The sequence below is a fragment of the Pelodiscus sinensis genome, chromosome 9, assembly GCF_052426305.1.
Source record: "Pelodiscus sinensis isolate ZL-2025 chromosome 9, ASM5242630v1, whole genome shotgun sequence".
Taxonomy (NCBI): domain Eukaryota; kingdom Metazoa; phylum Chordata; order Testudines; family Trionychidae; genus Pelodiscus; species Pelodiscus sinensis.
Window position 1 is genome coordinate 17052056 of NC_143060.1, and position 27007 is coordinate 17079062.

Sequence of the window (27007 nt, forward strand, 5' to 3'; positions counted from 1 at the left end):
GAACAACCATGTCCTGGTATAAGTAAGAACAAGTGGGAGGAGAGCAGATCCTATCAGCCAGATGCAATACTAGACCAGGAAGCAAACTGGGATTCATCAGCTAAGGCAACCCGTGTGAGACGAGGATGCCATGCACCAGGTCTGATGTGACGTGCTGAGGAAGGAAGCAAGCATCAGGCAGGCATTTCTTGGTCCTTTTTCTCCCTGTGTGTTATGGCTAAATGAATTACTAAGCCAAAATCCAATGTTTGACCAGCTCCTTCTGCCAAAAAAGATGGTTAGTGATGGAAGGAATAACTGCACACCCTAAGCAAGAGGCTTTATGCAACTGCCAAAGAAAGGAAGAGGAAACCTTTCCAAAATGTTTGGCAATGCCAGTCAAGATTGTCAAAAGTGACTTACCTCTGTGGGTATCCTAGTCTTTGGGTGCCCATCTTGAGACTCTTAAAGCAGCTTGAAACTCAGAAAGTGCTGAGAAGTTGCCCCCTTCAAAATCAGGTGTTTCAAGCAAGGAACCAAAAAACTGAGACATCCGCAATCCCTAGTCATCTATGAAAATCTTGATCATAAGCTTTAATTTTTAGCCAAGACTTTAAAAACAGCCAAAGATGGGGCTCTTATATCCATAGCTAGGCCCCCAAAAATGTGGTCTTTTCATAAGTGATGCAAGCCCCAGAGTTCTTACAGCAGTCAATGTGTGAAGTTGGAGTCATGGCTATTTGACAAAATGGCTTCACAAAAGCCCATGCATCACAGATTGTGAAATCCTAGATTGGGCAGGTGCTGATCTTCTTTACACTGAGATAGTACCTGATTATCTTTGGTTAATGGGGCTAAGTCTAGATTTACATAAATGTAAATGCCAACAACCAATACTATCTAACGGTTTTCTCATGTTTATCTTCACCTTGTTTTGTTCTTAGAAAGCTGCCTTTTTGGGTCAAGGACCATCTTTTTGTTCTCTGCCTGAATATTGCCTAGCTCAATGGGATCTTGAGGAACCGGAAAGGGGCTTGTAGGGGCTACCACACTACACATAATAATGTCACTGAGGCTAACTGGCAAATGATGCTATTGGGATGCTTGCTTTAGGGCGTGTATTTTGTTAACAGATCATCTAGTTAGCACATAAAGTTAGGGTTTTGTCCAACAACTTGCTGACATATCTGAAATGTCCAAATGTGGGAGATATAGCTCTGATATTCAAATGCGAGACCCTAATGATTTTACTTATTAGAACAATTTACTCTACCAGGATGAAAAAGAGAAGGGTTGCATGCAAATAGAATGACAAACACTGTGTCCAATATCATGGTCTTATTGCAAACCTTCCCAGTAGGTTTCACATTTTTTTTAGGTTTTAGTATCATTGCAGCTTGGGGAGCTCTTCTTGGGCAAGTCTGAACATATGGTCTTCATGAATATGGGGGAAAAGCCACCTTCCCCTCTCCTAAAGCTCAATTGAACATCCTTGGGTGATTTGCATGGGAATCTCTGAAAAAAGGCTTTGAAGAAAAGAAACAGCTTCATTTTTGCCTCTTGCTATCCAGGATGAATGTGTTTTACATTGAAAACAGACACACTAGGAAGCACTTGGCTGATTGAAAGAAAAGTATTGTTACAAATTGTTTCTAACAGTTGATTTGATGGGGAGGGGAGAGCATGGCAAGGCCTTGTCTGGTGTGTACTAGCTACTGATGATTGCTTTGTAATGGATATTAAAGAATATATAATCATTCAAATGGTTCATTAGAAAAGATTTTTCTTGAATCAGCCACATGGAAATTCATCAGTGAGGATATTAATATTGCACTGAAGCATTTTTTCACTGTCGATGGAAGCTAACTTCTAAAACTAACAAATGGATGAACAAATAAAATATCATGTACAATGTAACATGGGAGAATGTGTTGAATTATTGCCTAGAGGGAGTGGATGTTCCCATTTATCAGGCTAATTAAAAAAATATTATATGTTTATGGGGACTAACTGGCTCATGGAATTAGCAGTGGGATAAGATGCCTTTTAATTCTAGCTCATTGGGCCAAATCTTATGCAGGTTGGTAGTGACTGATACTCATTACCAGACAATGCAATTATTATTTTAAGGCCCTAATCCTTGCAATGAGATCCACATGGGCAGAGCCTTCTGCCTGTGTGGAATCCCAGTGATCCAACTGCAGAAGTTAATGGTTAAATGTGTGGTTAGTTTGAGTCCAATTGTCAATGGACAGGTGGTTGCATTTTAAAAAAAAAAGACTATTGACACTTTTGGTGCAGGTTCCAGAGAAGCCACCCACTGACTGAGTCAAATTCAGGTTACCACAGAAATACAAGGAGTTGCTTCCATTGACACCAATTTGGAATTTGACTTTCCAGCCTTTTCACCGCCAGATGCATGCTGGCAGTATAGTGTGGAAAAACGTGCTGTAGGGCAGCTAGCCTTTGGGTGTGCCATCTTTGGAGAAATAAAAGGTGTTGCTCTCCAGTGTAATCAACCTGCATACATTCACTCTCATAAATAAACTGTGCCTTAAAAGCACATTTGACTTCAGCAAGATTAACTACAATAAGAATTGCAGGAGACCTCCTGGGCCCACAGAAGTCAATGGAAGTTTGGCCTTTGACTTCAAAGAGGCTAGAATTGTATTGGCTGTAAAATGCACTGCAGAATTTTTGATCTCAGTGTAATCTCAGCCATTACAGTCAAACAACACTGTCTATATTACAATAAAATGAGGTAATAGAGCAGCAAATACCCTATGGCTACGTCTACACTGGCATGATCTTGCGCAAGAACTCTTTTGCGGAAGAGTTCTTGTGCAAAAACTCTTCCAGAAGAGAGCATCTACATTGGCATGTGCATTTGCACAAGAGATGTGCTTTTGCGCAAGAGCATCCATGCTAGTGTAGATGCTCTCTTGAGCAAGAAAGCTCTGTTGGCCATTTTAACCATAGGGCTTTCTTGCACAAGAAATTCATGTTGCCCGTCTACATTGGCCTCTTGCGCAAGAATGGTTGCGCAAGAGGGCTTATTCCTGAGCGGGAGCATCAGACTTCTTGTGCAAGAAGCACTGATTTCATATATTAGAACGTCAGTGTACTTGCGCAAGAACTCGTGGCCAGTGTAGGCATGTAGCAAGTTTTTGCGCAAGATCATCCGCTTTTGCACAAGATCGTGCCAATGTAGACACAGCTTATCAGTCTATAATAGCAGCATGTACAAGGGCAAAAGTCTAAGACACAGGGGCTCAGTAACTCCAATATCCTGCTGACTTTCACTTAAAAACAATAGCTCAAAGAAAGAGCTCTTGATCCTGCAGCCTCTTATTTCTTAGTGGATTCCACTGCATGAGACCTTAGAAATGGCATTGGGAAAAAGAAGAAAGAGGCAAGAGTAAAGAGATCTCTCTATGATATATGTAATTTGATCTGGCAAGCTCAGGGACAGAACAGTTCAAATTTGCTTACTATCTATCTGAATTATCATTTTTTTAAGGCACTGTGGTATATAAGCACCTTAAGGTAGCACTGACTGCAAACTATAGAGAATGCTCCTCCCACCTCTCTTATTCCTGCCATGCACATTTACCCCCCAGGCCTGTAAAGGCATCCACATAAGTGGATGCTCAAGCCTGTGCAGAACACCTTCCCCCTCCCCCCTCCCACACCAGAAGTCAATGCCCACATAGTGCAGGATCAGAGCTTCACAGGGGGGTCCTTTTTCTTGCCTCATCTTCTTTTCTTCTTCCCTATTTTTTAGCACTTCTAATCACTCCTGGAAAGATGCATTTGCTAGGGGAAGGCCTTGTTAAAGAGATGGATTGTGCTTTTATACATACCAGACTGAACTTGATCTGATCTCATCTGGGAAAGTAGCTCTGAGCTGTGGTCTTGCAACTGAAAATGCTCCTCTTCTGGCACCACAGAGCATTAGTGTGTGCTATTTTAGTTGAAAAGTGGTGCACAGCTGCTTTGGCACTTTGTGAATGGATGTTTTTAACCTTGCACTGAATAACAGGAAACATTATCTACTAATAGCTGTTTCTCTAGTTACATCTAGAAAAAAAGGCACTTGACAGCCTTAAAATAAAACTCCTTTCCTCTCCTTAGCTAACTGAAGGCTTCATTCACAACCCAGGGAGAAGGAAAGGCTAACAATAAAAGTGCACTTAGAATTCTTATTTGAAACTATCGCAACAACAGAATTCCTTAGACCGTGCCCCTGTTGGTAGTCTTTAGAAGGCAATGATTGCAGGCAGTCACATACAGGAATACAAAAAATGACATGTGAGTAGGTGGCAAATCATTCTCTCAAGTCCATGGTTTGCAAGCCTTTATTTGCTCTCTCCATTACAGAAAAAGGGAAATTTAAAAATCATAGATCAATGCAGTACTTAAGTATTTTCCAAACTCACAATACTTCTCCAGAAAACAAAAAACAGAACTATGTAGCACTTTAAAGACTAACAAGACGGTTTATTAGGTGATGAGCTTTCGTGGGCCAGACCCACTTCCTCAGATCAAATAGTGGAAGAAAATTGGCATGACCATATATACCAAAGGATACAATCAAAAAAATGAACACGTATGAAAAGGACAAATCAAATTTCAGAACAGAGGGGAGATGATGGGGGGAGGAAAATATTTGTGAGCTAATGATATTAGAGGTGATAATTGGGGAAGCTATCTTTGTAATGGGTAAGATAATTAGTGTCCTTGTTAAGACCTAGGTATAAAGTGTAAAATGTAAGCATGAATGACAGTTCAGAGGATTCTCTTTCAAGTCTGGTGCTAAAATGTCTTTGAAGCAGGATGCAGGTAGTTAAGTCCTTGAGACAATGCCCTTTCTGGTTGAAATGGCAAGAAACTATTTTTTCTTTGTGATCCCATCTAATATCTGTTTTGTGTGCATTGATTCTTTGGCGAAGTGTCTGAGACGTTTGTCCAATGTACATAGCAGACGGACACTTTCGGCACACGATAGCATAAATTATATTTCTGGATGAGCAGGAATATGTGTTCTTGATCTTGTAACTCAATTGGTTAGGTCCAATAATGGTATCAGCACAGTGAATATGTGGACAAAGCTGGCAATGGGGTTTGTTGCAAGGGAAAGTTCCAGGGTTGATATTAATGTGGTATGTCCTGTGGTTGTTGGTAAGAATCATCTTGAGGTTAGGTGGTTGTCTATAGGAGACTATGGGTCTGTCTCCCAGAGCCTCTTGGAGTTTAGTGTCCTGATCCAGTATAAGTTGTAGTTTATTGATAATGTGTTGGACGGGTTTAAGTTGGGGGCTGTAGGTGATGACAAGTGGTGTTCTACTGTTGGTTTTCTTGGGTCTGTCTTGAAGTAGATGGTTTCTGGGTATTTGTCTGGTTCTTTCAATTTGTTTTTTTTTATTTCTCCGGGTGGATAGTTGAGGTTTATAAATGCTTGGTAGAGATCCTGAAGTTTCTGGTCTCTGTCAGTGGGATTAGAGCAGATGTGGTTGTATTGAAGGGCTTGGCTATAGACAATGGATTGTCTGGTGCGTTTTGGATGGGAGCTGGAGGCATGCAAGTAACTGTATGAGTCGGTGGATTTTCTGTAGAGAGTGGTGTCTAATTTGCCACTGGTGATTTGTACTGTGGTGTCCAGGAAATGGATCTCTCGTGTAGAATGGTCCAGGCTGAGATTGATGGTGGGGTGTAGGTTGTTGAAATCTCGGTGAAATGTCTCCAGTGTTTCTTGACCATGGGTCCAGATCATAAAGATGTCATCGATGTAGCGTAAGTAGAGAAGGAGTAAGAGGGGACGGGGTCTGAGGAAATGTTGTTCAGACAGTATTTCCACAAATCATAGAGCCATTTGGGCCTGGCAAGATGCAAAGAGACTCAATGCTTTGTTTTCTTTCTGTAGTAAAAATGACGTAGTCCTCAGAAGAGCTCTTCCTTGTATCTGCAGGCCAATTATACAGGGATGAATCAAATCCAAATTCTGACCTGCTCTGTAAAAAGTTAGTCTAAAGGATTTTTCCTAGTTGATCAGATATGGGCTAGAGCTTTAACTAAAAAGCACATACAAGCTATGCTTTCCTCAGTAAGGGTATGTCTACACTACAGCGCTAATTCGAACTAACTTAGTTCGAATTAGTTAATTTGAACTAAGCTAATTCGAATTAGCGCAGCTAGACTTAAAAACTAGTTCGAATTAGCGAGTAAGTTCGAACTAGGCTTAGTCCTCGTAAAATGAGGTTTACCTAGTTCGAACTAAGCGCTCTGCTAGTTCGAATTAAGTTCGAACTAGCGGAGCGCTAGTGTAGCGCCTATGAAAGTTAATTCGAACTAACGTCCGTTAGTTCGAATTAACTTTGTAGTGTAGACATACCCTAACTGCTGGAGTGAAGTCTTGAAAGGTGGCTCAGTGCAGTTTTCTTCAGGGAAGGAGTCATTGCCTTGACGGTAATTTATTTTAAAATGTAAAATGATCTATTCCAGCTTGCCCTGAACTACTACACTCACTGAGTAGACTGGCAAGATCATTGTGTAACTACATGTAGGCAATTAAAAACACACTGGGTTATGAGGAGGTCACATCACAGGCACAAAATTACCCAGAACTGGCCAAGAGGGGTTCCTCTGGTGGATGCAGAACACTGGTGTAGCTGGGAGGAGAAGGAACAAGGCTATCATATATCTACATCCTCCTCTGATTCCCAATGGCGCTATTGGGCACTTAGGGTGCGTCTACACTGTGCCATTATTTCGAGATAATGAGTGTTATTTTGAAATAACAATGCGAGCATCTACACAGCCATGCCATTATTTTGAAATAACGGATGGATGATTCTGAAATCTGTGAACCTCATTCTACGAAGAATAACACCTATCCTGAAATAGCTATTTCGAAATAAGGTGTGTGTATTTTGAAATTGCCCCTCACGAGGGCCATTCTAAGTTATTCCTCCCTAGTGCCTCCTGGGGCTCTAAGTTGAGATAGCGCATCTACATTAGGGAAGCCTGCCTCGGATTAATTTTAAGGCTTCCCAGCAGTGTAGATGTGGTATTTCAAAATACGCTGTTTCAGAATAACTATTCCAGAATAGCTTATTTCGAAATAAGCGTGGAGTGTAGACGTACCTTTAGAGCAGGCATTTCAAACTGGCATTTGGAGGGCCGCATACAGCCTGATCAAAATGTTTTGCAGCCTGCCAGAACATTTTTATAAAGAATGAAGTGCAGCCCACTGGCCTCTCGGAGCACATGGCCAGGGGCTCTGCAGCAGGCGCTGTCAGCCAGCCAGGCTGCTCTGCGCACACGCTCACGGCTGGCTGGGTGCTCTGCGCTGGGTGCACCAGCAGGCGCTCACAGCTGGCTGCTGTGCTCACGCCGCCCCAGTGCCTCACGCAGCAAGGACAACTTCGGAACCCAGGTGTTAGGTTGGAGGGGCTGGGAGAGCCTGAGTCTAGCGCAGGGGAGAGGCATTAGGTTGGGGGGCCTGGTTCTGGGGGAGAGGAGGAGGATTGGGTTAGAATGGGAGTATGGGAGTACCTGGCTCTCGGGGAGAGGAAAGGATTATTTTGTTAATGTTTTTTTTTTATGTATTTATTCCCAAATAAAATCACAGATTGTATATTAATTTTATATCAATAAATATGTCAATTTTTTGCAATTGCATGAATAATTATCTTTATGCCAAATCTCAAACTTATCAAGTTTCTGACAGTTTCACAAAAGCCTGTTCTATTTTATTAACCATGGTCTATACTTATTTTTATTTCAACAAAACAAGTTATGTACCATGTACAAAATGTAAAAGTACCTTCAATTTATATTTAAATTAAACATTATGTAAAATTAATTTTAATTTTTTTAATATGAGCAAATAACACTTTTACACATCAAATTATTGTAATATTATAAAATATACCTAAAACATAATCTAAAATAATAAATAACTACGACTTTCCAACAAAGTACATTTTCTTTGGTGGCCCTGGGATTGCCAGGTGTCCAGGAGTATTGGTGCCTTCTGCGTGGCACCTAAAATGCTTTTTTTTTTTTTTTTTTTTTGCTTGACAACAAATTTTTTCTTTTTTTCTTTTCAGTTTTCATTTGTGCGGCCCTCAGTAGGCTTCGAGTTTGACATGCCTGCTTTAGAGCCTGGGGATCGCAGGGCAAGAACAACCTTCAGGCTCTGCCAAACTAGCACATTGCACTGCTGGCCCAAAAGTGGTGGAATGGTGACACACCATCCAATACTCCCCATGACATGCTCCTCAGTCAGAACCAGGAGGTGGCCAGACCCACTGTAAAATAGGAAATAGTTGGTTAGTTGGCCTAATCTTCATGCTTTCTCATGGTCTGTGTAACAAAAGGTATTGAAAGATGCTCTTTTAAATTAAGTTAGTTCAGTTGAACTAGGGTAACATGATTGAAACCTCTGACCATTGTCGACACAGGAGTACACATGTGGACACACCCTAACATCGCTAGAGGTACATTAGCTGTGTGTGGTGTATCCAAGACTTCCAGCAGCTACCTAGCCATACAGGGAGGACACCTTATGGTGTTCCTTTCTGTGCTCCCCAATAGGCAGGCAGAATGTCACCAGTGCTCCTCGGGGCACTAACCAGCATTGCCCCTAACTCCAAGCAGTAGCCAGATCTCACCCCCTGATGGGAAGAGTTATTTAACTGTGACAGAAGACATGAGGGGAAGGGGAAAATTAAGCCAGCATTCCAGGCCCATTCCTGGCCTAGACAAAACTCTCATTCACTTTAATTAATCAGGCGCTATATGTGCATTTAAGAGGTAGATAAACATCTTGGGTCAGAACAGAAACAGAAAACATGTCCCAATGGGATTTTTTTAAACGAGCTGCTTTGTTCCATACAATAGTCCATGGGAGGGGAGGAAGGGGGAGATTCCTTTTCAGTCACCCCTTATCGACAAGCTGAACCAGACCCTGAGACTGCAGGAACAGATGGGGAAATAGGACAAACAGATGGAAAAACGGTTTCAGGGGGGAATAAAAAGAGGGAAAAGGTCTCTTTTTAAACTGGAGCTGCTTTGAATGACTGTTTCAAAATTAGGGAGTTGAAGCATCATAAAATTTATAAGAGGCATCTTAGACTGCTAGAATGGCAAATTTTTTTAGGCAGGTTAATAAAGTGTTTTTCAAATAGCCTATTTGCATTATTCATGCATATTCACGTATTTATTCACACAGTGCCTTTGCAGTGCTTGCAGTCTATGTCTTATTTACTTCCTGGAGAGCTCTCAGCCTTTTTATATTTTCATTATATATAAAACAATAAGAAAAAATGAACCTCCATCAAACTAGATCCTCAGCTCCACAGCCCAGACCTCTATTATTTGAACTAGTCAAACAGTAGCTGTAGTAGACTCTATTTGGACAAGATTTGGGAGGGAAAGGGGATGAGACACACACTTTGTCAGTAGGTTTCACAGCTATTTGCTGACAGCAGAGGAATGTAGAAGTTGAGGACTCTTTAGTTTAGTTCCAGGTTCTACAAGGGTGTGTTTTTTACTGGTTATAGATGCTCCCGCCCCTGTGATCCCAGTCTGTGCCCCGCACTGTCTTTTGCCTTCCCCCTCTTGCCCCAAATCCAACTCCCTTTCCTGGCTCCTGATACACTCACTCTTATCCAGCCTCTGACACCGCCCTGCACCTGAGCAAGTTTCCACAGGTACAGCAAAAGGCACATCCAGGGCAATCCCTCAGCTACATTTCATATCTCTGCTCTAAATTAATCTGTGTATGTGTGTGCTACCAATATACACGTGTGTGTGCATGCGTATGTATTGGTAGCATCACCTATATATAAATATTCTTCCATTAATTTAGATATGCCAGTCTACATGTGTCTTCCTTTTCTTCGATATTTTCTAAGTAAAACACTGACAAAACAACCAGGCAAGGTTCTCAGATAAGCTAGTGTTAGATGGTGTTACCTTCTGTTGCTAAGAGGAGGGGGGAAGATGAAATAGATTTTACTTCTGGAGATATAATTCTACTAATTAGGATTAAGACCCAGTCATAATCTGACTTTAAGAGATAAAAAAACCAAATTGTACTCTTGGTTACCGTCTGTGTAATTCTATTAAGTTCAGTGTAATTACTCAGGAGTTATACTGGGCTAACTGAGAACCCATATGGAGCATCTGAAAGTCCAGCTCATCTGGTCATAGCCTCCAGATCCCCTCTTCTTGGGTGGATAATGAAAGGAATGAGTTGACATGAGGACATATGAGTTAAGTATGCAAAAGCTAGTTATGTGTCAGATGGATTTCAGAGTGACTGAGCAGTAGCTTAAAAACCATTGTGTGTGCTAGATACAGGTAAAAGAGTTACTAGTGTTAAAAGGTGAAGCCCATAGCCTGATTAAACTCCCTCCTTCCCCGCCTCCCAACAAAACATTTTTTCTGTTGCTGTTTGGTGTGTCTGTCACTTATTTTGTGTCACTTCTTTACAGGTAATGCGGGGCTTTTAAGGACTGTGTCCCATATCTGGGTCTTAGCCGATTGGCCTGCATGGGCCTCCTTGACTTTAAATCATCCTTAGCGCATATGTTCCACATCAAAGGGTTTGAATGCCAAAGACTTGTCTGCTAATGACAGAGAAAGAATTTACTGCAGAGCTGCATTTTTATTCTTGGGCATCTATACTTTAGCAGCAAAGGTCGGGGCTAAGTCCAACTCTGATGGCCTGAGTAGTGCCAGGTTTTTAGCTCAGCGGTTTTTGTTCAAAACCCTCTCTAGTTTTGGGAAATCCAGATGAGGCTTATAAATGAAAACCCCCCAGAAATCTCCTCTTACACATGCACATTTGAAATAGGAGCTTAGAATGAAGGTGAAATCTTGCCATCACTTTTTGTATAGCCATGCACAACATGCACATTTCTGCCCATTTAACTTCTCCCTTCAGTTTCAACTGACTATAGGATTCTACACTCCCCATGTAGCAAGAAAAAATGTCCATAATGAATCAGACTAGTGGTCCATCTAGGCCAGGGCTACTGAACACACGGCCTGCGGGCTATATGAGGCCCGCAGCCTGTTTGTTTGTGGCACGCGATGTGGTTTGGGTTTTCATGGGGCTCAATATGCGGGTGAGAGCCAAAACAAAAAAGTAGTCAATATAATGCGTTTTAGTAGTTAAATTCTTGGACTGTCATTGCTCATTAAAAATGCTGTCATATTGATGGAAATCGGGTAAATATTGCATTTTATTAATATCAGTAGAACTGACTTAAATGGGTCCTGTGTGTTGTGTAGTCGTGTCTTAATTTTTGTATTTATGCCCAACAGTGTGAAAGAAGCTATTTGCATATATATATTTGCATGTATATGCAACTGCATTTAAGTTGTGGCCCTCGGCATGTGCTATGAGTATCATTGTGGCCCCCAGGGCTTCCAAAGTTGAGTATCCCTGATCGAGGCAGTATCTTGTCTCTGGACAGTGGCCAAGACCAGCTGCTTCAGAAGAAAACTGGAGAATGTGGTGACAGAATGACCTGCTCACAAAGGAAGTCTTTTCCTAACCCTCAAAGTTTGTCTTCTATCCTGAAGCACAGGAGTTGTTGACAATGGATACCAGAAAAACCAGTTTGATGGATTTCCAGTTATGGCGATTCCTACCAGTCAACAGCAATATCATTGTCAAACCTTGCTAGCGCAGACATAGCCTTAGTTTATAAGATGTTCTGTAGTGCTCCTAATCAGCTACTATCTTTTGCCCCAGTACTGGCTGCATTATAGTGGTAGGTAAAAGTAACTCCTGCCAAATGCTTTGGAGGGTAAGGACTGCCCTTAAAAAATACTGGAGACGGGAGAGAAAGAACATGTAACAAAATGAAAGGAACAGAAAATATTAACATTAAACGTGGGCATCAAAAAGGACTTTTTGTCTGTCAAGATGTGTGTGGGTGTCTGCAATCAAATCCTTACTGAACAAAATTTGTGATTTCAATTTGAAAACCCACTTTTTCAAACATTGAGTATTTCTTACAATGTGATCTAAACACCATCAATGGAGCCACTGGTATAAAGTGAGGCCTCCTGCAGAGTTACATGTGCTGCAGTCAATGACTTCCGTGGGAGTTGGATTGGGCTCAGTGATGATAGGCAAAAAGTAATTCTTGTTTTGTGGCCACGTGACATACCCACAAGTCAAGAGTTGTGAGGCCAATGCCTGTGCAACGCATCAAAGAATAGGGGTAAATGTGCAAAAAAAAGCAGGAAAAGGCGGCATGCAGCATGGGTCATAGGACCAGGTAGGAAGGGAGAAGGGAAAGTGGGGTTAAGAATCTGACTGGGAAGAAGGAAGGAAAGGAGGTGGACCTGGGAAACGGCATGAAGACCGATGAGGAGAGGGCATTTCTGGAGTCAGTAGGTGGAGTCATGAAAGGGGGGGAGAGGAAGAACGTCGGTGGTCATCCAGAGAAGAGATGAAGCGGCCAGCCAGCTCCCCTCAACTCTGTCCCCGCCCCCACACCAGTTGCAGCTGGGGTAAGAACCACTGCAATGCAACTGGTGAATACAGCATAAAGCCCGCTGGATAGTAAAAGCTGCAGAGACGCTAGCCCCGATGTGTGAAAAGTGGAGGACGTAAATCTATGGGAGCTTTAGACTCATTATTCCTATGTTCTGTTGTCTTAATTGCCACATGGCAGCTGCCTGTTAGAAGAAATGATGCAACTGTGGCCTCTGAACTGGGAATTCACAGCAATTAAGGGTCCTAGAGGGATGGACTAATGAGGAAACATTAGAAGCAGTACAAGTATATGAAAGATACAAACACCATGCAAAGAAGGGAATTCTTTAGGCTGGCCCACATGCCTGACAGTCACAGGAGTGTGCGCTAAGCAAGGGAAATGTAGGTTGTATATCAAGGAAAGTTGTTGAATGAGGAGATCTATAAGCCACAGCAATAATTTCCCAACAATTGAGACCCATCATCCAACCCACTTGAAACAAGAACAAGACAAAGACTGGAAATCAAAGTGTACAGGCCAAAGGGAGGCTCACATGACAATGGGCTTTATCAGGGCGGTTCCAGTCTCACGTCTGGCTTACACTGGTGTTACCTTCAGTGGCGCTACTCTTGACTGACAGCATTAGGCCTGGGACCCAGATTTTGAAGGGATTATGGCATTGCGCCATTCAGCATTGCAAGGTCCACGTGATGTAAATGGTTAAACGCTTCAGTCACTTTTAGAAAATGGGACTCTGCCATTCAAGTCCCACATGCCTTGCAATGCAGAGCAGAACAGTGCATACATTACTTTAGAAGAACTGGGATGTAAGTCTTTTCCACCTCTTATTTCTACAGTTCAATTTGTGAACCACTCCCTTGTGGGAGCGCAGTATCCACATGGGTCAGTGGAGAGGCTAAGACCGAGTGATAGACATAGACATGGGAATCAAGGGTGGGGAGGTGCTGCAGAACTCTCAGCTCTTACCTGGGGCTCTGCTGCTGGCCCAGTGCCGAGTCCCAGCTGCTGAACTACTCCTGCCCCAGGTCCTGGCTGACACATGGTCTGGTTTCCCTCCAGGATCTTGGCTGCCATGTGGCTCAGTGCTTGGGGTCCCTACCATGGGTGGCAGGTGAAGGCCCAGCTCGAGAAGGCAAGACCAATCCCCGTCTCTTCTGCCCAAAGCCATACCTCTCCTTGAGACCATGCCCCTTCAACAATCTCCTCCAATCCTGCCTCTTCTGCCCAAAGCTGCAACTCTTTCCGAGACCACACTCCTTCAACAACCTCCCCCTCCCAAGCCAAGCCCTGCCCAACCCCAACCCTCAAGCCCATTCCTTCCTGGTCATCCAGATGGCCAGGGCTGCTGTACCATTGGCCTAGCCCTCCCCGGCTGCTGGGCAGTGTAGATTCAGTTGTATCTGTTGGGCAGCTGTAGGGCAGTTTTAGGAAGGCAATGCTTTCCATACCTACTTTACCTGCTTCCCCTGGTCCCTGCACCTGCCCCTAGCTGAGAGGGGGACAGACAGGAGCAAGGGGGCTGGCTTTTAGTACCCTCACTAGTAAAAGTGTTCCCATTCCACCGGCGAAAGCCCTACTCCAAGCCCACAATGAGTGCTCAGTACTCATACCTATCCCAAATCTGTACTCTCTAAAGCCAAAAAAATGAAACCTTGTTTTCAAAGTACCTAGCAGAGAAACACAGGTAGACAACCACTCAAGCATAAGGTTTAAAGGACTATTTCTTAGATAAGAACGTCACATAGCTGCATAACAGAACAGGTACATTTTCATACAAGTTAGAGGTATTCACTCTGGGACAAGAACATCTGTGTTTTATAAAGAGGCAGCAGGGAAAGCATAGTTATAATCATAATTTCTGGGTCTAAAACAATTTTAAAATGCCAAATATAGAACTCTCCAATACATTGTGCAACCACGTAATTTAAGTATCAGTAACATCATTTCTTTCAGTCAACACAAGTCTTTAGGCTGAGAATTCCAACTGGAATTTAATGAGAGTTGGGCACCTACCTCCCCTAAACTGCTTTGAAAACCCCAATCTTGAATCTTAAATGTTCATGACCTAACAATGACACACATGAAACTTTATGCAGATAAAGAATATGACTACTAGAGCTTGCCCAAGAAAACATCACACAATTCACCAACATGTTATAAATTAAGCAAAACAGGCACCTCTGTCACCTATTATTATAGCTACATTGCACAGTTGATATGTATGAAGCTCTGAAGATTCCCCCCTCCAAAAAATTTAGTCTATGAGCATGATGCTGCAGCCACTCACTACCACGTATAATACACATTCCCAGAAGTACAGTATCCCAGTGGCTACTCATGGAATATGCAATGACCTGATCCCATAAAACATCCCTACCTGGGGTGGACACTTATACATATGCTTAACTTTTAGCATGTGTTTAAGTCCAATTGAGGCTCATGCTAAGGGTTTCAGAATTTGTCTCTATAGACAAGAACAGGAACGAGCATCAGGGAGAGGGGTTGGGTGACAGACAATGGCATTAAGATGAAGTTAAGGAAAATTAAATCATTAAGGCACTTGGGTGAGTCTTCCTTGCTTATTCCTGCAATGTTAGTATATGAAGACTATAGTTTATAGCCCTGATTGAATGACCTACAGTGGATGTGCATAAAAAGTTACACTGGTTTGAAAGAATCAACTGGTTCTAGACAGAGGCTTTGTTTTTAATATGGGGAATTCCTTTAGAACTAGTAGAATCTTTCAAACAGGTGGATGTTTTTAAATGTGACCTCCCTACTCCCATTTCCTTGATTTAAAATTTCATTGAAATCATTTAACAATCAATTTATTACCATAGTCAACAGCGATGGGACCCAGATTTGAACACCTGTGTGGTGTTCAAAATCTTTATAATGGGTGGAAGCTAGAATTCCAATCCAGATATTTTCAGACTTTGGAGTTACAAATCCAGAAATACATCTATCTCTGAATTCTGAAGCTTGAACTCATCACTGAGAATCAGAGACAAAGCCCTGACTCTATATGGCCATTTAGTTTTATTTCAAACCCTGCAACTCTATTAAAATGTCACTGATATACAAGATGAAGCTGTTTCTATTTTTGCTTCCTCCTTTTTAGAGTATGGAGAAGTTTATTAATTTGCTGTAGTAATTATGACATCACCAACATTCAGTTCTCAAGAAATTTGTCATTGGGTGAAAAACAGAACTCATGAGAAAGGTTTAGTAAGTACTTGTTACAACTCTTTTAAATACTGCAGTACTGGCTGCAATGGCATGTTTTCACCAGAACGGAAATTTCGGAAGGCTTGATCAATTTTCAGAGGACTCAGAGCTAGATCGTAGATGAGGTTGTAGTTGTGGATGAGGCGCTTTGCTTTATCCTTTTCCAGCATGCCTACATTTGAAAAAAAAAGACTTTAAATGGTTAATTTATGTACAGATTGTCAACTCATTTCCTTTAGTAAAAATCAAACCCTTTAATGACTCTGGTTCCTTATTAGAATATGGTTCCCAAATACCATAAAGATCCTATATTCTCCATTTATAAGAGGATCAGAGAGGCATGAAAGAAGCCCTCATAGTAAATTGTTACATTTAGTAAATTCACATGTACTAAAAGCATATTCTTCATTTTGCCAAAAATCTGAAGCCCAGCAAACCAAAGAGGACATTGATAAAATCTGCAGAGTTCAGATACTCTGGTGATGGGAGCCAGGTGAAATCTGTTCCATCAGACTGAACAGGTACATTGCTTAAGTGTCAGTATGTTTGATTCAAGCTCATCTTTGAGCACTGTGGAGTGTGATTCGTATGAAGCTGGGGTAGCTACAGAAAAGTGTCATAGCAGACCCAGATCATATATTTAGCAAAAGACTACGTGAGACAGAGAGACCTACTGAGTCACAGTACATAGGCTATATCTAAACTACATCCTTCTTCGAAAGAGGGATGTAAATTAGGCAGATTGAAAGTGCAAATAAAGTGGGGATTTAAATATCCAGCACTTCATTTGCATAATCGTATAACAACATTCTTTCAAAAAAAGGGTATTTCGAAAGTGAAACTGCTGTCTAGACACGGTTCTTTCAAAAAAAAAAAGTACAGGATCAAGAACCATGTCTAAACAGCAGTTTCACTTTCAAAATACCCTTTTTTCAAAAGAATGCTGTTATGCGTTTATGCAAATGAAGCATGGGATATTTAAATCCCTGCTTCATTTGTGCTTTCGATCTGCCTAATTTACATCCTCTTTCGAAAGAGGGATGTAGTTTAGACATGCCCATAGTTCCTGGATGGGAAATTACTGGACAGTTAGAGCCAGAGAATAGCCAACAAACCATTGAAGACTAACCCCCAAAAGGAAATAATTGTGTCCTCTCCTTTCCCTGCCCTACCTAACTGTGCTGGTGAAATTCTTTCTTGACTGGGTGTGTGTTTGTGTGACCAAAGGCAAATGGGAGGTATATTGTTATGTACAGTCTCTGTTATGGTACACTTGTTGCCTGGCAAATATCTATTCATTCATGCTGAAGACACTGGCTAAATATCAGGGATTTAACAGCTTGGAGACTGGCCAGTTCTTAGACGTTAAGGCTGAGCCAGGAGAGGAGGCTGTTAGGAGGCGGCCAGCTATTTGGGCACAGGGCAGTGGGGATGGGATAGGTTTTTTTTACTGGAACAAAACCCCTCTAGCCTTTCAGCAACAACTCTTATCCCCAGACGGCTGTTGTGCCCACTTCACCATAGTGTCACTTCTTCAGCCCTTCCTGAAGCTGCAAGCTAGCTGGGAAGAAAGAGGATCTATCAGGATGTGAGGGAGGAACTGCAATGGAGATGACAACAAGTAGCTTGTGAAGCCAGAGAAGCCACATACATCCAAGAGCAAAGTATGGCCCACCTAAGACCCTTTCTTCAGGCTTCAGTAGTAACTGATATTTTTCTTTAAGATGTATTTATTCACAGGCATCCCTATGGCACTCATTGGTAGACTATCCCCTGACCAACGGGAGGAGTATTAGCTCTACTGTACATACCAGGAAAATAAGTCCCAGAGATTTTAAGTGATGAGAGCCCTCTGTCATGCAATAATTTCATAGTGACGCTGGGAATAGATCCCAGAATAACACCCATCTGACCTCAGGTGCATTAGAAAGTGAATTACTTTCAAATAATAGGTCTGATCCCTTACTCATATGAGTGGCCCATTGAGTAAGGTCTACGTGCTGGCTTTTAAAACAGTACCTGTGTTTTTTACATCACACAAATAAAGAGCTCTCTCTAGTTTTCTGAACCGGTCTATCCAAGCTTCCTGTTCTTCAGAGTCACTGGAGTCAGTCTGATTGAGGAGAGCCTGGATTGCTGGTCTTTCTTTTCCTTCCATGGCAGGATAGTTTTGAGCCAAAGTGTTGGAAGCAAGAATTTCATGATCTTTGGTATTTTCCTGCAAAGGGAATGACTAAATGAAAAACTAACCACTAATCGTTTTCTACGGAGGGAAGACAGATTTGATTCCAGAGAGAGGAGAATAGCGGTACAATAGATCCCCCTGGGCTGGTGTGACTCCACCACAAGGCATTGCCCCACACAGCACACCCTTCCTTCTCAGTCTGACCATCCTTACTTGGAAGGAAAAATGTAACAAGATCCATTGTTGCCCAGAATTCACTTAATGGGCTTTCTGATAACCAACCTCCTCACTTCACTGGGACAATTGCCAGACTAGGTTTCCATTGCATTGTATTTCAATGCCTAGCTACAGTGAATAATTGGCACAACAGGTTTTATTTTCAAGCCTACTCCCCGTAGTTTAGAGCTGTGACTTGAAGACAGCCAACATACATGTTCCAACTCTGATCCTTCCCCTCATTACCAGCCTCTTCCCTGCACTGAACAAATGAGTTACATTCACCTTTTTCTTGGACTAACCTCACCTCCCACTTTAACAGCTCAGACACTGATGATTTTTAAAGTTATCTGTGAAGTTCCTCTCTTTTTCTTCAGCAAGCATTCCTCTGAATGGTGGAGTCTCATGCTAAATGGCTAATTAGCATTCTGTTTCCACTAGAATGCTATGCCAGGACGATCCACACCCACTGTAATCTCTCGCATGGTGCCAAGTGAAAGAATGAGGCCTACCCAGTGACCGCTAGCACTGTATGTTGTGTAAAGTGGTAGTTTCCTCCACACTAGAATGCTTTTCACTCAATGGCAATTGCAAAGAAAATTAAATCCCTGCTGTTCAATCACAAGTCGCTACTAAAAAAATCAAATTAAAACATACAGTTAAAACTATTAGCGATAGCATCGTGCTGGGTAAATGGCAACAATAGAATACTTTTGTATTTAGGGCAGCTATGAACGCCATAGTTGTGGGCTTGATCTACCACTAGAAAGAGCCACAAATCAGTCACTGGTGAAGCTGTATTTCTGAGGAGTCCCACATATAGATTAGGGCAAACATCGGACTCACTGAGCTAGACTTCTGCCCAGTCAGTAGCCCTTGTTTATGTTTACAGAGTAGGCACTGGTGCACTGCACTGATTGCTGACCACCAAAGGCCAAGGCAAGGCAAGTTCTAGGTCTGGATGCCCTTAAGACACTCCCACCAACTGGTGGAGGCTTCAGCAGAAACACAGCCTAGCAAATGTCTGCCCTCAAAGAATAATGGGTCAAATGTTCAAATCTGGGAGTCTAAAGTTAGGCTCTTAAATCCACAGTGAGGTTGTTAAATATGGATTATGGGGCCCAGATTCTTTAAATTATAGAGGTGCCTAAATCAAGGGCACCGTTTCAGGAGAGCGGGTGGGGCAGCAGCTATGTGTACCAGGATGCGGCTTGCTTTTCTTCTCATTCCCCTGACAATAAGGGAGCAAGGGGGAAGTACTTGGGCTCCGTGAATTACTCCTCTGCCCCCTCCCTTCACCAGGTATGCATAGACCCCCAAATACTTTCTCCTTGCTCCCTTATCAGTGGAATGGGAAGAAAAGCAAGTCATGTTTCACTATGCATGGCTGCTGTCCCCTCCTCCCCCCGGCTCTCCCAAAACAGCGCCCTTGGCCTAAATCACACTGAAATGGTGTTGATGATCAAATATCAAAAGAAGTCACAAAGAAATTAAAAACAAAGCAACAAACTTTTTTCCCCCAGCCTGGGATGAAACCCAATGACCCTGGTTGGAGCTCTACCTTCCCACAGGCATTCTCCCCACTGTCAATTGATGGTCACTAAGGGATGGATGGGAGAAAATGAGCTGTAGTTAATCCCTTGCATACCAAGGAGTAAGTATTTTTTTCATAGATTCCAAGGCCACAAGGGACCATTGTGATAGTCTAGCATGACCTCTGGACAACACAGGCCATAGGACTGCCCCAAAATGATTCCATAAGCATTTTTCTTAGAAAACAAATCTCATGCTGATTTAACAATCATCAGCGATAGAGAATCCACCACGATGCTCCGTAAGTTGTTCCGATGGTTAATTACTCTGCCTCTTAAAAATGTAAGCTTTATTTCCTCTTTGAATTTGTCTAGCTTTGGATACCAGCCATTGAACCGTGTAGCATCATTGCACTTTTCCACAACTTATTGCCAACAGTAATCAGAGGACAGATCTCAACCCACAACTGACAGACTTTTGTAATTACTTCTTTTTAGATGGGCTGCCAAATCTGATATTATTTTCTGAAGTGCTTTGCATCATGAGGCAAGTACAGAGGCCAAGTCACTTTTAATAATTATAGATACTAACAAAAATAGCTAGCTCTTACGTAACACATTTTCATCAGCAGATCTCAATTGTGCTAAACTCCTTAACTGTAAACAAATATTTTCTTTTCTGATGGAACCTTAAGGCAAAATATTGGAAAAAATTAATACAGGTTGCACCTCCATAAACCATGGCTCTCAGGTCTTGCAACCAGACCATGGAAGTTCCAGGGTCGGAGAACATTGGCACACTGCAGTGGAAGGGTGATGGGATGGGCATCTGCTCCCCTGGTCCAGCAAAATCCCTCATCCAGGACCAGTTAGGTCCTGAGGATGCCAGACCAGAGAGGTCCAACCTGTAGTTTCTTCTAAATGGCTACTGGAAACAAAGGCTCTTCTCAGTCCATTATATTTACATTTCTAATTCTGTCATCTGTGAGTGAAGGTCACTATTCTCTAACGTACAATGGGCTTGAGATGCTGACACTAACCTTTTGACCGGCCTTCCTTTAATAAGAGCCAGCAGAGCCCAACAGCAGCATGACAAAATTCCAGTGGGATAGTTAATGATTTTAAATGACGGTGTGACAGGCCCCAGAAAGTAAGTGTAATATCAGCATTAAAGGAGAAGAAAAGGGGGAGACTGGATACTTCCTTTCTCCTTCCCCAGTTCACTAACTTGTGCACCTTTAAGCATGGAAGTCATTCCATTGAAGCCAATGGGACTACTCTTATGCTAAAATTACACATGCACTTTGCTGGACTGAGTTGTTGGGCATCAAGGCAAAGGGAAAACCATTAACGACATCAGTTGCTGACTGCATATTAATATTAGGTTTATTAATTAAGAAATAAACAAGTTATGGACTTGCCTTCTCTATTGTGGAAACAGTTATTAAAAAGATCATCTGTAACATACCAACCAAAGACTACTTATCAGCTATATCCGTTCTATGGATCATACCAGACGGGCAGCCACAGCATTGCCGATTTCCTCTTGGAATTCCCCTAAAATGGAAACATTTGTAAGAATTTCTTGCATCTAGGTGCTCCATAAACACAATCACAAAGACAAGTTCTGGAAACATCAAACCTGATGCAATACTCATTGAAGTCAATGGAAATACCCTCACTAGGGCACTGGATCAGGGCCTGAATGTTTAATACTGAGGCAGGCCTTTGCTCCCCCTTTCTCCACTAGGAATGAGATATGTGTCACCAAAGCTTAGTGCAATGTACACATTCAAGTACACTTGTGTTCAAATTACAAACCAGTTATTGATTATCTCGATACTCAATCTACACCTCCCTACAGAGGGAACAAAGGTGCTACTTCACTTCTCTCCTGGACCAAATGGTCACCACCATTGAGAGCTAGTGTTGTTCTGCTGTGGAAGTGAAGTGGTGGTGTAAGCGCCTTCATAAATTCAATGTATATCTCAGGGTACTGGGGGGACTCCCTGCATGGCAAAGGTCTTTGCCCCATTCCTGTTGCTGGAGAATCCTTCAGTCTCCACTAAGCAGCCCTGATATTCCTTCGCACCCTCAGTGTACAATGAAAAATCTCTCAAAATCCCTCCCTCTAATCACAAGTGGGTTGCATCGGAATCCAACCCAGCTGCACCCAAGCACAGAAGAAAGGCAACTTCTCAGTTGCATGGTACCTTTCATGCACAACAACCACAAAATGCTTTGCAGGCAATGATGTTCCAGTAGATGTAAAGTACGTAGGTATTGCTCAAGATGAGTGAATTTCAGCAAGGAAGTAGTCAGATACTTTGTTCTGTTTTAGCCTATGTCTTTGTGCCCTCCTCTCCCTTTCTGCCCAAAGCAAATCAGTAAGTGCAGCCAGTCAAAAATTTTCACACAAAAATATTCCTATCTGAAAATGCTGTTTAATCAACATTTTGGGTGAAAACACAGCAATTTGGACAATATTGTTTTATTTTTTTCAATCAAGAAAATTAAAACAAAACATGTCACTGTGTTTAAGATTTGATCATTTTTTCATATTAAGATTTCTGATATGAAATATTTTGTCATTTTTTGTTCAGTGAAGGTTTTTGACATTTCAACTTTATGTAGATTCAAAATGGAACCTCACTTAGAAATGTCAACATTTCCTGTTGGAGAAACGTTCCATTTCCTAGCCAGAATGATGGATGGCAGAACCATCTGAAGGTAATTTTATGATTTGGCAGAAAGGGAGAGGAGGGTACAAAGACATAGGCCAAAACAGAACAAAGTATCGCCAGGATGCTGCAGGAAGAGTATATTGACAAAGCACCCACAAAGGTTGCCATTAATGAAATAGCAACATTTGCCAAAAATTATTATACAGTGATAGCTAAGACGCTGCCACCATTTCCTGTTCTAAATACAGGGAATTAGTGGAGGTGTGTCAGTTACCATTGTGTCCTAGCTGTTGGCAAACAATGACCTTTTAATGAAAACACCTGTACATAATTTTCTACAGCCCTGCATCTGTTTCCATGGAAATGGGACCAGGCATAGCAGCTGAGTCTGAAGATTCTGATTATTCAAATTTCAGCTGTGGCTACCAGCTGGGGCTCTGTGAGTACCATTTTCCAAACAGCACCTGCTACACATTCAGATCCTACTGGCACCTAAAGTCTGCAGAGCCAAGTTCTGCTACCAGTTACACATATTTAAATCCATACTGACTCCATCTAGCTCCATGGAATCATTCTGGATTTACACTAGTGTAACTGAGTGAAGGGTCGGAAAGATGGCATTTTAATATTCATTAAAAAAAAAGATCTGAAAGGATTTTCCCCCTGCATTTACCAAATACAAACTCTTCTCTGTGGGGTGAACTGGTTGAGTCCCTCACCTTGTTATGCAGGTTCCCCAAGGGCACAGAATACAAAGGCACTGAATACCAGAGCACTGGGCAGTCTTATAATATAACCCTCATCTATTTCAGTATTTCACACCACGTAGGTTAGAGGGAACACTGCTGAAGTTGCATATGAGTTCTATGCCGTAATTCATTTCCTTTGTTATAGCTTTATGGGGACTTTTTAAAATCCAAGATTATAGACAGTCATACAGTGCAGTGAAGAGTGGTGTTAAAAATCCTCTACCTCCCCCTCCCCCTTTTAACTGACCCTTTTGGGGTATGCTTTCCACTTCCCTGGGGTCAAATTCTGTAATGACCATGAAACCCACTTCCTCAGATCAAATAGTGGAAGAAAATTGGCATGACCATATATACTCCAAAGGATACAATCAAAAAAATGAACACATATGAAAAGGACAAATCAAATTTCAGAACAGAAGAGGGATGAGAGGGGGAGGTAAATGTTTGTGAGCTAATGATATTAGAGGTGATAATTGGGGAAACTATCTGAAATTTGATTTGTCCTTTTCATGTGTGTTCTTTTTTTTTAAATTGTATCCTTTGGTATATATGGTTGTGCCGATTTTCTTCCACTATTTGATCTGAGGAAGTGGGTCTGGCCCATGAAAGCTCATCACCTAATAAACCATCTTGTTAGTCTTTCAAGTGCTACATAGTCCTGTTTCATGGTCATTACAGAATTTGACCCAGGGGAAGTGGAAAGCATACCCCAAAAGGCTCAGTTAAGGGGGGGGGGGGAGGTAGAGGATTTTTAACACCACTCTTCACTGCACTGTATGACTGTCTATAATCTTGGATTTTAAAAAGTCCCCATAAAGCTATAACAAAGGAAATGAATTACGGCATAGAACTCATATGCAACTTCAGCAGTGTTCCCTCTAACCTACGTGGTAGCATGGCCCTGCAGCTGCTTAATCGGCCCTGCACAGCCAGGAGCTCAGGGCTCCCCACACGGAGCTGCCTGGTGGGGAGAAGGGCACTTCTCCCTCTGTAACAGCAGCAGCTCCCTGCTGAGGACAGAGCAGAGAGTCTCTCCCAGCTGGTAAGGAGGGGACATATCCCTAACAGCTGGGAAAGACTGGCTGCTCTGTGCTCTGCAGCAAGCTGCTGATGTTGCTTGAGGGAGAAGTGCTTATCCTCCAGCCAGGCAGCTCCATGCATGAGTCCTGAGCCCCTGGCTGGGCAGGGCTGATAAAACAGCTCAAGGGCTGTGCACCCACAAAGCTTAGAGGGAACACTGCACTCCAGTGATAAACACACTTCTGAGGACAGAATTTGGCTCAGCCTCGTGAATCTAGCTATGTTTGAATGTCCCCCTCATTATTATGGCACCTGGCTTTCTATCAGTTTGTTCCTAGTGGTTCTTTTCCCAGTTTCTAATCTTTGCCATCATCTTTTATTTTATTGCTGTATGTGTGCTATTCACTGCCACCATTTCCTGTACTAAACACAGGGAATTAACAGAGGCATGCCAGTTACCATTGTGCCACAGCTGTTGGCAAACAATAAACTTTTAATGAAAACACCTGTACAAAATTTCCTACAGCCCTGAATCTGCTTCCATGTGCAAGGGTTTGTGTGGCCAGTTGTTCTCCAGTTTTAGTTCATAGGTGTTCACTTTCCAGAGATGACCAGCTAGAAAAGGCTGCACATACCATACTTCATAAAATGATTATGTGGCAGGCATCCTCTCTTCTCTCCGTCCACCACACTAACACACACCAGTAAGCTTTCCCCTATGCAAGGGATCCCAGCCTAACTGGCACAAGCCCTCCCTGTGTTTTCACAATTACCTTATTACAGCTTAAAATTCAAACCCTGTACATGATTCTCTGACTAAGTACTGTAAATCAGTTCTCTTCCAATACCTGTTTAATAGTCATCTATTTGGAGATTACACTAATTTATGCACCGCAAGATAGATTGCAGTATAAAATGTCAGTAGTTGGAAAGATGAATTGTCACAATGAATGAAGGGTGTTTGTAGTTCAACAGACAGCTGGTTCATCTCCAAACAGATGGTCATAGGTTCATGTCCAAACTTAGAACCCTGAATATGCTCCGATGTTATGATTATGATGGGTTGAACACAGGCTTTGGCCATCCTATGAATATTAAACACCCCTTCCATACCCTTTCTAAAGATTATTAGATTAGTGTTGAGTACATGTCAATAGCTCATAATCCAGCCTACATTTCAGCTTCAGAAAACCTGAAGCAATGCTAAAAAACCAGCTGTTTCTAGATAAGCAAACATTCATTATTAAAGTTGGGCCCTAGTCAAAATGATGGATCCTACCTAACACATTAGGGTCCTTGAGGACATTCAAAATTTAAACATAAAGCTGGATCTAAATTTTGCAAATGGCCATTAGCTGAATTTTTTGTTTCACATCTCAGTTTGGAAATAGCTTTTTCAAACAGGGCAAACTATGAAGAGATATTTACATCTCCTAGAAAATTTTGAAAAAAGGGCATTCCCCTTTTTTTAAAATTTCTGTTTTCATTCCCTGATTTGTCTCTTTAAAAGAATCTGAAATTTCAAAGGAAAACATCCTAAAACAATCTCTTTTTTGCCTATTTTGGATCAAAACCATCAATTTTCATATCATTACCACACAAAACTGCGGTCTTGAAATACAGCACAAGTTCACCTGATATATTGCTTCTCCAAAGATTTGTGACTACAGCAAGTCAAAAATTCAGTAACTCCAAAGAGGACTGAGGAGTTTGCAGGCAATCTACTTGTTTCTCAACCAAGTTAGAATGGAGAAGTAGAAGAAAATATTAAGACAAATGAAAGAGAAAAAGCAAGCTACAGCAATTATTAGGGCCAAGTGACATTTGGAAACTATCATGATTATCTATGCATATAAATGTTTGGATGATTATCTATGTGCATAAAACATGTGTCTATCAGGAATGGACAGTCCCGCTACTGACAGCCAAAAATGTGCTAATTAGCAATCTGAAATAAGCTCTGGGCAAGGAAAGGAAGGTCAAAATTTAGAAGTGAGTGTATGCCTATAGAAGAATCGAAAGGAGAATCTAAGCTGGTGTGATTTACATTTGCTTCTAGCTCCCTCACGTTGCAAGTTACTCTGACTTGTATTCACATACTCTCTCCAAAGGAAGCACATTACCCAGGTGAAACTTACACCTATTTGCACATCCTCTTAGGCCACAGCTCCACTTGCTGTACCTGAGATAGATCTTCTGGCATTGAATTTAGTAGGTCTAGTAAGGACCCGCTAAATTGAATGCTGAGGGTGCCACTGGTCAGTGCCAATACTCCTTCAAGAAGTAAGGGAAACCAACAGGACCATTTGCTCCCATTCACTTCACACTGTGAAAACAGCACCAAGTTTGGCTTAAGGTATGTAGATTCCAGCTACATTATTTGTATAGCTGGAGTTGCATACCTTAAGCTGACCTTCCGGGTCTAGTATAGACCTGGCCTTAGAATTTGACCATGGGATTTTAGCAAGTTCAAACTAATTGAGAGACTACTAGAAGGGAAAGGTTGTAGGAGATAAAGCAACTAACAGGAGAATGTAAATAGCAAGAAAAGTAAAGGGTAAGGCTACTGTAACTTAGGAGATCTACACTACTCTCTGCTATCTCTTGGTATGTAAACAATACAAAATTAGACTTCCATATACTCATCACCTTATATGGCTCATTTAGGACAAATTCTGGGTTTAGATGCCTATGCGTTACTACCATGAATTTCAATGAGACCTTTATGAATGCATCCAAGGCTAGAATTTGGCTGATTGCATACAGGTGTCCCTTGGAATAGAAATCTTCTACAATTCTAACATCTGTGCTTTGTTAGCATTTTGTAGGCTGTTCAATGAGCAACAGACACAAGCAGAATACACACAGGTGGAGCAAGGCTGATTACATT

The 27007-nt window shown here is 41.9% G+C and overlaps 1 protein-coding gene across 4 annotated transcripts in view; it reads right to left on the reverse strand.

Moving 5' to 3' along the window:
• Positions 1 to 14206: 14206 nt before the first annotated feature.
• C9H1orf87 (chromosome 9 C1orf87 homolog) overlaps positions 14207 to 27007 on the reverse strand; it is a 38906-nt gene continuing 26105 nt past the window's right edge. For all 4 annotated transcript variants that reach the window (XM_006132335.5, XM_006132336.5, XM_014578207.4 and 1 more), the window contains 3 exons: positions 21178 to 21221; positions 17751 to 17949; positions 14207 to 15903 (listed from right to left, as the gene is read on the reverse strand). In XM_006132335.5, the coding sequence (XP_006132397.3) occupies positions 15743 to 15903; positions 17751 to 17949; positions 21178 to 21221 (404 nt within the window). In that variant the 3' untranslated portion in view covers positions 14207 to 15742. The remainder of the gene's footprint in view (positions 15904 to 17750; positions 17950 to 21177; positions 21222 to 27007) is intronic.